General features: G+C 43.6%; 1 protein-coding gene across 1 annotated transcript in view; it reads left to right on the top strand.

Moving 5' to 3' along the window:
- The window catches only part of LOC127647579 (GTPase IMAP family member 8-like), a 78635-nt gene extending 63336 nt beyond the window's left edge, over positions 1-15299 (top strand). Inside the window, exon 3 of the mRNA XM_052131909.1 lies at positions 13475-15299. Within this exon, the coding sequence (XP_051987869.1) occupies positions 13475-14619 (1145 nt within the window). The 3' untranslated portion in view covers positions 14620-15299. The remainder of the gene's footprint in view (positions 1-13474) is intronic.
- The last annotated feature ends 418 nt before the right edge of the window (positions 15300-15717 follow it).

The raw sequence follows: 15717 nt of genomic DNA, 5'->3' as shown, positions 1-15717 counted from the left end.
GCATAAACCTCGATGTCGTCATCAGAAGCGGACCAGAACATCTCCCAGTCCGTGTGATCAAAACAGTCTTGTAGCACAGAGTCTGATTGGTGCCCATTCTGACCGGCGAGGACCAGTGGAACAGTCGTGGGGCTGAGGGCGGAGGGCCCGTGTCCAGCTTGCCGGGACTGTTGAGGTGTGGCAGCAGAGTGCCGTGAGAACAGTATTTGCGGGCCAGGTGACCCAGAGACAAAGGAAATAGCTCTGTTATTGAGAATGTGGGAACCGCAGCCCCGACTAGGAAATAAATTCAACAAAGGATTCACTTCCCGGCCCTCCACCGAGGAACAGAGTGGTCTGCTTACCAGCTCCGTAGCTAGCGTCTTGGTCCCTGGGTCGTCCGTCTCAGGAACGCCTGGGAGCCTTCCGGGTCCTCGAGGGGGTCCTTGCGAAGGGGGGCGTCTGCTTCCTGCGGGGCGCTCGACGCATGGGCTGAGAGCTGGGCCCAGGTTGAGGCGGAGCAGCCTGGTGTTTCTTCGCAGGGGGACGCCCTCGGCGAGCAGACGGGGCATGGCCCATGGCGGCAGGCTTGTGGCGGGGCAGGATGTGAGAGATCGCCTCTGTCTGTTTCTTCACTGTGGAGAACTGCTGGGTAAAGTCCTCGACGGTGTTGCCAAAAAGGCCAAACTGGGAGACAGGGGCATCACCCTCAATCCCGTGGGAAGGAGCAATGCGGGGGGCGGCTGGAGTGTCGTGCTTTCTGTTGAAAGCGAGCCGCGCCCACAGCGTTGACATGGTCATGCTCTCACAGTGAGAGCATGAGTCATCCACAAACGCTGCCTCGGTGTGATCGCTAGACTTGTAGTCGAGACCGCCTAAACCGAGACCAAGACACTACCAAGACCAGAGGGTATCGAGACCAAGACCAAGACAAAGACAGACCAAGTCGAGACCGAGACCAAGTCGAGACCGGAGGGAAAATAAACTTTTATGCTGCCTTTATTTGATTTTTGGAGCTTGAAGGACTGTTCTCTATTCACTTGCATTGTATAGATCTACAGAGCTGAAATATTCTTCTAGAAATCTTCATTTGTTTTTAGCAATTACATATAAAGTAATTCATAATTTATAGGCTTAAGTGCAGGATCCGAAAGTTGGTCGTTTTGTCGCTATGGTTACACGCACACATACACACACACACACACACACACACACACACACACAGTTGGTGGTGCGCTCAAAGTCATCTGTCAGTTGTGCAGTTACCCAAAATCTCGTTACTTAGCATGTAAATAACTTACTAAATAACTTATACCGTACGTGTGAGAAGAACACATGATAAACAACAATAATTCAGCAGATACATGATCTGTTTGGTCATGGGAGGTTGGAAAGGTTTTACCTCAAAAATGCGTAGATAGCTTTCCCTGTGTTTAGCGTAAAGGTGTCTGGTGAACGTTGAGGTGGTCCCGGCTGTCTCTTTCAAGCAGACTTTGCAGAATCTACATTTCGCCGAATGCTTCTTTTTATTTGACGATGTGCAGAAGAACTCATTGTGTTCTACGAAAGCAAATTTTATGACCAAGGAATTCGCTGACATGCTACTGACTGACTGTGCTCTTTACGCTCTACGCTACACTCACTCACTGAGGTATAATGTTATATGAATGGATGAGCGCCAACGGCTGTGTCACAAAAAAATACATGTGATTGGTTGCATTTGAAGGGCGTGAAATAATAATACTGTTGCATTATCGAACGTTGTGTCGTCGTGGATATTGTAGTATTGTATTGCTAAATCCCCCGACCACTATGTCGGTCTGAGACAGCGAGACCTAGACAAGACCGAGAGGTCCGAGACCAAGACAAGACCAAGACCAAAGACCATCAAGGCCGTGACAAGACCGAGACCAAGTAAAAGTGGTCTCGAGACCGGTCTCGAGACCAAGACCGGTCTCGAGACATACATCACTAGTGATCGCAACCCAGACACACGAGACAACGCCTGTGGCTGTCTGAAGCGGGGAGCAATCTACCGCATCCAGGAACTACACAGGGGCGGAATGGCATCTTTATAAAGACGCATCCTGAAAAGGACGTTCAACGGCGCTGTGTAATGCTCTTTTAGAGGAAAATACTCTTTTACAGAGAAAATCACTCTTTTAAGAATTAAAACTCTTTTAAATTTTCACTGTCGAAGCGCCCAGGGGCAAACTGCACTGCCGTGCAGAGAAGGAGAAAAGCCGCTGATGTGCACTGTAGATCCAACAGCAAGCAAAGCGTCAGAGGGACAGGAACAGGTGTGTAACTCGCAGCTGACTGCTGACACTCCCACGGCTCTGAAGAAAATTTTGGAATGAACTGTAGTATTTCCTCGCCTTTATACCCGTATGTCCGGGGGCGGGGTATGCAAATACCGTCTGCCAACTTCTCATTGGACTTTTTTCATGCATTAGAGGCATATTCTGCGCTCAAGAGAGACCCCTAGTGTCGCTTCTTCGACACAACGTCGAAGTGAGCGACAGATGGGGAAAGTGCAGTTTTCAGGATGCGTCAAGTTTCAACACACAGGCATGTGATCAGCAAAGGACAAATAAGAAGGCTGCAACCCCAGCAAACCGAACCCCCCATTTCTCATTTGGCCACACAAAATATGTATCATTGTAATTACTTAAATCTGATTGGCAATTTTAGTTTTATCTGTAAATTTTGTGCTGTCAGCATTAATCCGCATGTAATAATAGTATATAAAATGCAGCATTTTGCAGTTTTAGTACATCTAAGTAGACCCTAGAAGCGTCATTGGCTAATACATTTTTGGTTTTATTCGAGTTTTGATGACATGTAAGCACAATATAACTAACAAAATATATTAAGTAGGGCTGTCGATTTAACAAAAATGAACACATTTAATCGCATGCTTGTAGTACCACCTGTTTACTCCAGAGGGCAGTAAGAGAAACTTCAGCTGTATGAGCAACACACAGTTATACAGTGAAGAAAACACTTCTTCGGTCACACAGAACAGACGTGCGTCATATTCTTATGGTCAAAACACTTGAAGGAGCACAAATGTGATCTAAGGAATCTCCAGATATGTTTAAACATTGAGTAGCCTATTAAACTATATTTAATGACACAGTGTCTTTAAACTGTTACACCGTTTTTACCCCGTCAATTTTTATTTAAGATACATGCTCCCTGAAATGGATCCACTTTGCTCCTTCTGTAATGCTGTAGATGAATCTGCCCCTCACCTTTTTTGGAAATGTGTCCATGCTGTAGTATTTTGGAGAAAATGTTGTTTATTTGTACGTACCTCTATTTTAACTAGTTTTTCTTTGCTTTATAAAGACGTTTTATTTGGTTTCCACAATTTTGATAATTTGAAGTGAATATTTTTTGATTAATCTCTTTATTTTTCTTGCCAAGTTTTTTATACATAAGTGTAAATTTATGTCTAATAAAGCCCCTATTTGTGTTTAAATACTCCTAATACCTAAATATTATTTAAATACTCTCTGTCTTTTTTCTCTTGGCTCTCAACAAAGGCGGTCGCATTTTCTCACCCTCTCCCTCCCCTGACCTTCCCTGCTTTGCTCCTCTTGTCACGTCTAGTCTACTCTCTTGTACTTTGAGAGACTCTCTCAGCACTGCTCTCCAAACTAAGACATCATGGATTTGATCAACTGGTCTCTCAACGCAATTGACACCATTTTCTCGACGAGAAGCTTGGGTTCGGGGGAACCTGACGGTCCTGCCAGAACGTTCGCAGCTGGCTACACGATGGACGCGTGGGAGAGGTGGCGGGTCGTGTGTCTGGCGGCTCTTTCCGTGGAGGAATATCTACCTATTTGGTACCATGATAACAGGTCTTCTGCTGATTGGATTAGGCATTGCCCTGGTTTATCGAGGAATTAAAAAGACAGTGACAGCTGTCCAAAGCCTCACAAGGCTGCCCGTCATGATTGAAACAGTGGGCAGAGCTGTCTGCACTCAGACTGGGTCTATGAACCAAAATATGGATAACATCATGGAGAAGCTCACAGCTTTGCAAAGGCAAATGGATCGTTTCTGAGACCAAAATGGACCAGGAGAATAGCCGTGTAAATTAGAATGCGGCTACTCTCCTTAAGACCAAACAATCCCAATCTTATCTGTTTCGGCCGCCCTCAACCAGCACTGGCCTTGGCCAAGGCCGCTGTTGGAACAACAACTCCCCCGGAAGAGCACTGCAGTGAGCCACTCTTGCATTCCTTCCCCGACTCCCCAGACACCTGGTGATTGTTGACTATGTCTGGGACCTGATCAAGGTTGTCTCCATGGAAACTTGCTGTGTATCGCTATGACAATCCTGCGGACTGCGGCACCTAGATTAGATGCTGGCATAGCGACTCTCCAGGCCTACACACACATGAACTCTTACATATATATATATATACAGATATGCAATCATCCGCCCGATACCCTATCCCTCGCCTTCGCCGCTCTGACAGGCGGGTCTGTGACCAGCGCCGAGAATGGCTGCAGGACCTGATGGCTGCTTGCCTGTGCTGGGCTACCTCCATCCCCCAATCCCCACCCCTGTTGCAAGTCTTGTTCATGTTGTAGAGTGTACTGATTATGTGCTAATGTTGCTGAGGTGTTTTTTTCCTGTTCCCACACTGTACTCCTTAAGGAGCATAGTCTGGGGGCTGCCTTTTTTTTGTTATGCTGTATGGTATAACAGGTGGAGCAACCAAATTAAGCACCGACTTAGTTACAAACTAACTAGTAGTTACAAAGCCTTGAACTTTATACCCCAACTTAAGACCTTACGCACAGCTATTTACTCAACCTCATGTCCTTCCAAACCTGTATGACTTTTTCTGTGAAACACAAAAGATGACATTTAAAAAATAAAATTTGTCCATATAATGAAAGTCGTTGGTGACCAAAACAAGTGTTACTCTGTAAAAACAGTTCTTCAGTGAAGACAGACATCTGTCTCCTCATACAGCTTTTCCTCCTGTTGCAAACCAATTTCAGTTTTATCTGACATTCAGTGGGATGATTATTGAAATCCAAACTGCAAACTCACCTGGTTTAACTTCTACAATATCCATGTGCTTCTTGTGAGGGCTGGACTGGGAAGAGAAATTGGCTCGGGATTTTACATAGCAAGTGACCCAAAAGTTATTGGGGGGGAGAGTGTTCGCTAACGTGGCGGCTCATTTTAGCTTATCGCGGCCGACACAGCGGCCCACTCGGTTCTCTTAGCGTCACATATAGATCAGTGGGTGCACATCAACAGGTTAATGTAAGTGTAATAAAATGTGTTTCTCATTCAAATCTGCATACATCTGTAATATAGTCAAATTTCTGGTTCATGTTACATCTGCCAAATCTTTAACAGAAACACAGATTTGCTCATGACTGTTGCGGACACTGCCGTTTTATCTTAAACCCGCCCTGAGCGAGTTGTACACAGTCGTCATTGTTTTGTCACCGGAGTAGATGTGTTTTGTTTGATGGATGTAAGAATGAATATAGCAGTCTTCATGTACTCCCGACATCTGAGCCGCTGAAGACGCAGTGGATATGTTTGTTTTTGAAGGGAATGCCCCCTCAAATCTACCTAAATGCATTTATGTTTGAATGAATCATTTTACACCAGACTGCGTTGTAACAGTACATTTCTGTGTATGTGTGTGTGTTGCTCATCCATTGTTGCAAAACTGCTGAAAAAACTCTACAACAAATAAATAAATTGATCAAATAACCATTCGGAAACTTCCTAGTTCATTCTCAAAGTTGTTACTTCTGATGGAGTCTCTCCCTCATCAGTGTCTGACTCTTGTTCACACACATCGGGCTGAACATCACTATTTTCACTTTCAGTTATATTGCTTATGATGTCTAGTTATCCGAAGCAGAGATGTCAAAACTATTCTGGATATGCAGCAGCTCATTTGCATTTAACCCTCTGGGGTTGACGGACGCGCCGGCGCATCCTGCTGGATATTTTCGTCATTACAGCAGAAACAACTTAAAATTCTCCATCATTTTTGGGTATACAGATAAGTGTAAGACATCATTAGAGACTATAAAGGGTCTACTTTTATTTGTGTACACTCACAATAACAACACAATCTTGTGCTTTTGTAAAATAAAGAAAATAAAAAGGGTGAGCTATTCAAATTTAAAACAAGTATTCTCCTGCAATGTAATCTGTATGAAACAAAGCGATGTACGGTTTTCCTGGCTCAGCTTCATTATAGGTAATGTGATTCCACCCACCACCAGAGCGCGCCATTCATACGCTAATGTGCTGAAGCGATCAATGCAAATGGTGGACGCCCCCGATGGTGAGGTTTGATGTAAACCCAATTTATTCACATTACTGCATGTTTGTAATGATAGTTACCGAGTTACAGAGTTAACGAGTTAACATTTTCCTCAGAAGAAGAGCGGTAATCCGACAAACGTTTGTATTTTGAAGAGAGACTTGACCAGCAGAGGAAACAATTTCAGACGAGTAAGTCAATTAGTTTTCATTAGTTCACATGATATTTTATATAAACACGTACATACTGTAATAAGCCTAATAGGCAAGTTTTAGTTACATTTAAATGCTGTTTCGGCTAAAGCAGGTATTTAAATTGTATGCTGTATGATATAAATATGATTTGTAATATGATATTAAAATAATATGAATGTTTAGATTATATTTTAATGTGTTTATGCTGCCTTATTATCATCAACAAAGCTTGTGCTTGCAAATATGTGTTCAGGTTAAATTAGTAAAATACACTTTAAATATGCCCATATTAGAAAATCAGCATCTTATAATGATTTCTGAAGGATCATGTGACACTGAAGACTGCAGTAATGATGATGAATTCAGCCTTGATCACAAATTGCATTTTACAATATATTCAAATTAAAAACTGTTCTTTTAAATTGTAAAAATAGTTCACAATATCACTGTTTTACTGTATTTTGGATCAAATAAATACAGTCTTGGTGAGCAGAAGAGAATTGTTTTAACGGTAGTGTAGGTCTAAAATTAAGTAAAGTCTTTATGTAAAGTAAATATATAGTCAGATTACTTTATACAGAAACTTGATTTTGATCATTAAGTCTCCTCACATTCATTCTCTTTCTGTCACATCCCTCATTGATGGGCCCAGGGGAGGGTCTTTTGTCTCAGGTGTGAATTACAATCAATATTCATGATAGTTGTGGACAAATGTTTATTATGTGTTATATGACCTTATTTCAATGAATTAAAAATTTTGTTTTTTCAAAGACCATGCATAAACAATATTTTCTCAAAAATACAAACATGTACACACATGTTGCTCACATATTATTGTAGCCCAGTTTGTGCTGAATACAGTGTTATCAGACTTTAGCCATTAATATGTTTTTAAGCAACTGAAAAAAGCACAAATGTCAAGGCATGTCAAAACTTCTCCAGGGCCCAAAATACCCTCAGACACACTCAAAAACAGCTCATTTTATTCCCACCCTAAAATGGGCATTTTCAGCATGGTATAATAAATGATCCGTGGGGTATTTTGAGCTGAAACTTCACAGACACATTCTGGGGACACCAAAGATTTAAATTACATCTTGTGAAAAGGGGCTTAATAAGTGCCCTTTAAGTTGAATGGGTTCCAAAAAATAACTTTGTAAATGAAAAGTGAGCTGATATCTTACAACTAAATTAACCAAAAAGAGATTCAAGAAGTCCAGATACAAGTTGAAATATTTTGGGAAAAAACTAAACATAAAAACATGTTTCTTTTTTACTGAAGAGTTGAAGACTGGATTATAATTTAATAATAAAGTGTTTCTTAATAAGCTGTACATTTATATCGAAATAGTTAGTTAGAGGTTTGTGTTTCTTTACATATTAAAGACTATTAACAATTATTTCCACACAATAATGTAAAGATATTCTAAATTGATAATGCAAAAAAACAACCAATACTGGGATTTCCAATATCGGAAGAGAAAAAGTGGTATTGGTGCATCCCTAAGAATGTCATATTCCAAGCTTTTCAACAACAATCATTTGTTTCAAGTAGTTTTTATCTAATTAGTAACCAGCTCCAGTTTAAATGTTTTCAGATGCAAAAAGTAAAATGATTTATTATCTGTAATGCCTACAATGAACTGTTAAGTATTGTTAATGGTATCAGCATGGACAATTGGTGCATCCCTAGATCCTAAGTTGTTTTAAACATATGGGATAATTTCTGAAGATTGCAGAATATTACAAAATCATTTGAATGGAGGTGAGGACGAAATGACTAACATTTGAAGATGTGGGTAAAAATGTGCTTTAGTGATGCCTGCCTTATGAGAGTATTTTTAATAATAGTGCACCATCACGGTCTAACTGTAACTAGTTCTTATTGTTTTCTTTCACCCTCTGCCAGGAGTGTACCACCATTAACATTGTTCCCTTTACAAAAGGCTTCACTACGATGTTGCGCTGCTAAGCGCTACGGGGAACAGCTTTAGCTGTGAGCCGAGCTGAATAATGTGTGTAACACGTCAATGAACATTGACCGGAATTTATAGCCTCGGCTGATGTAATCATTAGATGCACCTGAGGCCAGGCTATAAATGGATACGTCACCAGGTGTCGTCAGAAACTCTTTTTTCAGAGCGATTCTGTTTCTGTGTGTTTCATAAACCCTGTCAAAACTTTCTTTCCTCTGTTAGGAGATAGATTCAGTTAGGCAGTGTGCAGTGAACGTTGTTCTATTTTTCTCTTCCGTTTAGAAAATATTATATATATATATTTCTAAAAAAAAAAAAAAAAGAGAGAATGACTGAAAGCCATAAGCGGTGCGTGTTCCCTCTTCTCGCTCTATAGCTGAAGGCGGCACACATCAGTTTTTGCTGTTTGTTTGGGGGTAAGAGCACGCTGCTCTGGCGTTGCAGCAGGGCGGTCGCGAGCACTGCGATTTGCTTTAACAGGCAGAGTGCGTCGTGCTCGCCTAAGCTTGCTTCGGAGTCAGCACTCACCGAAAAGATCGTTCGTGGGGCTCGTGCATGGATTTGGCTGAGGAGCAAGAGGCGGGTTGACCCCTTTCTCTCACTCTCTCCCCAAACCCAGCTGGTCCTTCACATGATCTCGGCGGCGTTCGGCGCTTCTTCGGATCATGAGGAGGATCGCGATTCTCTTCCGCCTCCGAGCTTTCCGTCCGCGATAAAAAATCTCACGGAGGAATTGCTCAGATGTTGTTACTCGTCGCGGTTGCCAGATTGGACTGGCCACGCGAAAAGAGACCCCAAACGCCAAACACTCCAAATTAGGGGATAGATTTTATCTTCCAGTCTAAGAAAGGGAGCGCCTCATGGGTCCCTTCCCTTTCTTTGATAACCTCCATGAAGAGCTTTTTAGCTCATGGAGAACCCCTAAAAAATAAAAAAATACAAAAATATATATATATATATAAAAATATATATATATTTTCTTCCCGTGTTCACATACCCTCGGCGTCATTATATTCGACTATAGGTGGGTGCTGAGGCACGGGGGTATTCAGTGATGCCGCCCGGTCGAAGAGACACTTGCGGGCTATCTCTCGCCGGGCTCGGCATCGTCACTTAAAGCCCTCTCTCCCTCAAAGCCTTGTAGGACAACCTCCACTTTAGTGGGAAGGGCTTATCAAGCAGCAGGTCAGGCTGGTGCTGCTCTGCACACTATGCTGTTTTCAGGCGTACCAGGCTGACCTCCTGGGCGACCTGAGTGTGGGTTCTGCGGCTTGGCGAGCAAGCCTCAGACCCACCTCGGTCCTGACTGAAGGGAGGCTCAAAAGCAAAGCGTGGCGAGTCGTGCTCCTCCTCCCAGGGATTGGGGACAGTCTGCTGCCCTCGCCAGCCCCAAGCAAGACCTCAGGACTATAAATTCTAGTAAGAGAAACCCTGGCGGTCTTGCGCCTAGATTAGGGGTAGCTCCCCTCGGGGCCGAGTGGCGTGCTTCACTTCACCCATCCGGTACCCCCTCGAAGCCCCTCCATTCCGCCACCTCTTGGTGTTTCGGGTTGCAGAGGCTTCCGTCAAAATTGGGTGTTTTAAGCTGTTCCTGCATTTTATTCAGGGCGTGAAACACCGACAACCCTCAACAGGAAGTGTTAAAATATAATACCCATCTCAGAGATCCTGGCAGCGTGGAAACTTCTGCCGGATATATTCTTTTCTGTGGGTCTTATAAGAGCGTCAGGATTTAATTCTCTGCGCGCTTTTCCGTGTTTCAGCGGCGTGTTCTCACTACCGTAAGCGGTTTCTTTTTTGTAAAAAAAAAAAACAAACTCAATCTCCTGGTTAAAGGGGCCATGGTATGTGTTCCCCTTCCAGAGAGAGAGTTAGGTTATTACACTAAATACTTCCCGTTTCCCATGGAGGGTGAGGGGTGGCGTCTGGCTTAGATCTTAAAGCTTGAACTACCCGTGGGTGTTCAAGTCCAAGATGATGCCTGTCAAGGCGGTCAGTGTCTCAAGCCCTACAACTCGTTTGGCTGGTCACCATCGATCTTATGACGCACTTCTATACTTCATTTAGAAGTTCTGCCACAACATGGAAAGTTCCTGAGGTTCACTTCGAGGTGAAGTCTTCCAGGGTCAGGTTATTTCACTCAGCCTAGCCCTTTTTACCGCATTCACAATGCATGATGTGGCACTGGCTCGGATCTGCATTCTGAATTACGTAGAGCGACTGGCTGATCCTAAGCGCAGTTCAGGAACTGGCAGTTCAGCACAGGGACATCATCTTAGCTCATCTGTTTCTCTGGGGTTGAGGCTCAACGCCAAGAAAAGCATCCTCTCTCCCACTCAGAACACTGTCTATCGGGGCATCGTATGGAGTTCAATCACAATGCGGGCACAACTGTCTCCCGCTAGGATTGAGTCCATTCAGATCACCCTGAGCAAAGTCAGGCTAGGTCAAGGTTGCACTGTTATCAGTATCAGCGATTTCCAGGTCTCAGGGCGAACAGCGTCCACGGTGATCCCTCTGGACCTTCTGCTCATGAGACCGTTTTTGTTGTGGCCAAAAGCCAGGGGATTTCTTCCAAGGGCCAAAACCCCTGGGCTAAATAGGGTTATGCGCCTCAGGCTTCGTTCCCTTTCTATGTGGTTCAGACCCTGGTTTTCTGCCTTGGGTCCCACTCTAGGTGCGTCTTGTTGTCGCAGACTGCTAATGACAGGCGCCTCCCTGACCAGGCGGGGTAGCGGCCTTAAGTGGTCAGTCCAGCTTAAGGGGATAGGAGGGTCGTCAGCTCGGTTGTCACAGTCAATGTCTCGGGTTGATGGCTGTATTTCTGGCCCTGAAATACCTCCTCCTGAGGCTGCCATGTCTTAGTGCTTGGTGGACAATACAGCGGTAGCCTCTTACATAAATCTTCAAGGAGACCCACATTCTTGTCAGCTGTATTTCTGACACGTCGGATTCTCCTTAGGGCCCAGGGCAAGCTCCTGTCACTCAGGTCAGTTATATCCCTGGATGCCCGTATCACGAGAGCAGATTCACGGTCCAGACATGAAATACCAGCGGGGAGTTAAGAACTCCACCCTAAGGTAGTAGTTGCCCAGAGTTAGCCAGCAAGGGTTTTTGCCTCTTACTTATAGCACCAGCTGGCCGAACAGGGCTTGGTTCTCGGAGCTAATCCCTTCCCTCGACGACTCGCCTTGGGCGATTCCGAACAGGAAGGATCTTCTATCTCAGGCACAGGGCAATATTTCATCCCTGCCCCGAATTGTGGAATCTTTCATGTTTGGCCCCTAAGGGCACCAACTGAGGGACACAGGGCTTTCTCCTGAGGTTATCGGGACCTTTTTAAATGCCAGGCTTTTTGCACTTGGAACAAGTTTGGGTGAGATCTTAGGGCAGAAGAGGACCTCTTCGCCTCTATGGATAGCGCAATGTCTCCTCTACTTCTCCCTGAAATCACCCAGCCCCTTGGGTCTGGGCGTTAAGACACATACATGACCCAGAATGCGTCTGTATGCATTTCTTTCCCCAGTTTCTCTGCTCCGGGAGTCTTGGCGATGTTCACCAGCAAGGGTCTTGCCTCGTATTAATGGCTGCGCTGGCCGAACAGGATATGTTTCTCGGAGCTAATTCCTCTCCTCGACGGCTCGCCTTGGGCGATTCCGAACAGGGAGGACCTTCTCATCCTTGGCCCGAATTGTGAAACCTTTCATTCTGGCCCCTAAGGGTACCAAATGGGGTTCACGGGGTTTTCTCTTGGGGTTATCGAGACTATTTCTAGTGCTAGGGCTCCCTCCACTTGGAACTGATCTGGGTAGATTTTACAGGGCAGAAGAGGACCTCTTCACCTCTGTTGATAGCGCAATGTCTCCTCTACATCTCCCCGAGTCACCCAGCCCCCACCCCCCACCCTCCCCCTCCCCTCGGGAGGGCTGAGCATCAATAGCGCAAATGCGCCTGCATGCGTTTCCTTCTACTAAAGTTCTTATTACAGAACCAGCTAACTGCCAGTTTGATTCAGTTCTGGATTTTCTGTAGAAAGAACTGTCAGCGGGCACTTGCCTCGCCACTGCCAGGTTCTATGTGGCCACTGCGGTTTGCCCGCGGCTTGGTGGGCGGGGTGCCCTCAAAGAGGCATCCTCATTATTGCCCGGGCCTCACGAGTGGCGTCAAGCTTCGCCAGTAGGTTTCAGGGCGCACTCTACCAGAGGGCTCTCCTCCTCTAAAACCTTGGCTAGAGGTCTCCCTCTGCAGCAAGTTTGTGATGCGGCAGGTTGTCCTCTCCGCACACATTCATTAGATTTTTATAGTTTGTATGTTTTGCCACTCCGGGCTCTTATGCCCTTGAGTCGACATCTCAGCTCATGCCTGGACAAGTTTGTGATGCGGCAGGCTGGCCCTCTCCGCTCACATTCATCAGTTTTTATGACAAGTTTGTGTTGCGATAGGGTTCTCTTCGCACACATTCATCGAACTTTATGGGCTAGATGCTTTTCAAAAAGAAGCATCTGACGACACCTGGTGATGTATCCATTTATAGCCTGGCCTCAGGTGCATCTAATGATTACATCAGCCGAGGCTATAAATTCCGGTCAATGTTCATTGACGTGTTCCACACATTATTCAGCTCGGCTCACAGCTAAAGCTGTTCCCTGTAGCGCTTAGCAGCGCAACATCTCGTTCCGCTTTTTTCAGGGAACAAGGGTTACACATGTAACCCGAGACGTTTTCATGTTTGTTTTCTGTTATGCCTCGGAATGAATGTTTTTGTGAGAAAAAGTCTGCTTTTACTGAGACAAAACAATACATTCAGTAAAATATGAACAATAATTTATTACATTTAGTGATACAGTATATATTGTGTAATGTTTATCATCATTAGTTACACATTAGGTAGTACTATAATAAGAAGATTGCTTTGATGTATATTTTGTGCCTTTCATACTGTACACTCGTGTAATCTTCAAACTATTCATTCATGATGTTGTTCTCTTTTTTTATACAGTATCAGAAGAACAAAATAAAAGCAACCTGGTCAACATCCAAGACACTCCTGCTGAGAGTCTCCCGGACAGAAGACTTGTTCTCCTGGGGAAGAGTGGTGTTGGAAAGAGCGCAGCTGGAAACACAATACTGGGACAGAAAGTGTTTAAATCTCAGATGAGCATGAGTTCAGTGACCCGTGAATGTTCAGAGAAACACGGCAATATTTCAGACAGAAATGTGTCTGTAGTTGATACACCTGGATTATTTGATACAGTCATGAATCATGAAGAGTTAATGACAGAGATAGCGAGAAGTGTTTATGAATGCAGTCCTGGACCGCACGCTTTTCTCATTGTGTTTCCTCTGAATCAAAGATTCACTGAACAGGAAGAACAGATTCCTCAGATGATTGAAACACTGTTTGGAGAGGAAGTGTTGAAATACTCCATCATTCTCTTCACTCATGGAGATCTGTTAGAAGAGTCCGTAGATAAACTCATTGAGGAGAACAGTAGATTAAGATCTGTAGTTGATCAGTGTGGAGGCAGATATCACGTGTTTAATAATAAAGAGCTCAATAACAGAGATCAGGTGACTGAACTACTGCAGAAGATTGACACAATGATACAGCAGAATGGAGGAGGACATTACACTAATCAGATGTATCAAGATGCTCAGAGATTTAAACAAGAGGAGGATGAGAAGGGATGGAGAGAGGAAGAACAGAGAAAACCTGAAAGCAGTGGATTTATAAACTTCTTGTCCAAGTATTTAACTCGATTTCTTAAAGCAGCTTGTGTAGTTCTTGGTGCAGTTGTTGGTGCAGTTGTTGGTGCAGCTGTTGGTGGTAAAGCTGTTGGTGGTAAAGCTGTTTGTGCAGCTGTTGGTGGTAAAGCTGTTGGTGGTAAAGCTGTTTGTGCAGCTGTTGGTGGTAAAGCTGTTGGTGGTAAAGCTGTTTGTGCAGCTGTTGGTGGTAAAGCTGTTGGTGGTAAAGCTGTTTGTGCAGCTGTTGGTGGTAAAGCTGTTGGTGGTAAAGCTGTTGGTGGTAAAGCTGTTTGTGCAGCTGTTGGTGGTAAAGCTGTTGGTGGTAAAGCTGTTGGTGGTAAAGCTGTTTGTGCAGCTGTTGGTGCAGGTCTTGTTGGTTCAAAAAATCCTGACAAGTAACACTTTCACAAAGTTTGTATGTCAGGTACATTGGTTATTAAAAAAAATCCTCTGCATCTAAAGAAGATATGTACCTTGATCTGCACCTTAAAATCTGAGTGTGTCTTCAAGTTCTTTTTAATACACAAGCTTAATTTCAATTAATTTGATCCATAAACTTTAAGGAAAATTATTATAAACAAAAATCTTAAATAATTAGACAATAAAGCCATATGTTTAACCAGATTTACTCTGAATTAGAGTTTGTTGTAACTGCTCTACAATCTTTAATCTGATGAGTGTGATATAATAAGAGTACATAAGTCACTGATTTGATCATTCAGAGTATCTCATATACACTGCATCAAATGTACAGATAAAAAAGAACAAGTAACAAACTTTCAGTAATGAGAGAAACTGCATAACAAGGAATGGCAATCATGTGCATCATCCGGTATTCAAGGGATCAGAAGTCCATTTATTAAAGGCACACGAGTCACAAGTCTCTGAATCGCACCCCGGCCCTGGTTCTATTGTTGCTCTACAAACCTTTTGTTCTGTCTTGTACTTTTAATTTAGAACTTGGTATTGCAGCACCTCTAATATCGGCATTTCCTACATCTGTAATGTAATGCATCAATCAATGTAAAAGCATGTAACATACTGTAGAACATGTTTGATGGTTTTTGTGGTGAATAAAATGGGAGCTTCTCTGTTTAATGGTGAGTTATTTATATGGGTACAAAGGATTTTTGTGGACTGTGTGACAAAAGTGGCTCTAACCATTCCCAGAATGCACCAGTTTTACCCTATATAAACACTCAGTCAACATCTGCTGAACCATCTCATGTTACCGTGATTATTTTTGGATAATTGTCTATCATCAGATGCAGCTATCAGTAGAGATGCTCCGATCACAGATCTTCTTGTCACCTGATCATCGATATTGATCATTTCACCTTTTTCAGGATCTCTGTCATAACGGGCTATATGTAGTCTTTCTGCACACTTTCACTGTTCATTGAATTTTACTCTTCCCAGAAATATCACTTTGCCTAGTTTTTACTGACAAAAGTATTATTTACAACTATAGGCTAACAAAATATTCTCTTTATTAAG

This window comes from Xyrauchen texanus, chromosome 8 (assembly GCF_025860055.1).
Source record: "Xyrauchen texanus isolate HMW12.3.18 chromosome 8, RBS_HiC_50CHRs, whole genome shotgun sequence".
Classification (NCBI taxonomy): Eukaryota; Metazoa; Chordata; class Actinopteri; order Cypriniformes; family Catostomidae; genus Xyrauchen; species Xyrauchen texanus.
This window is presented reverse-complemented; position numbering and strand designations above follow the sequence as displayed.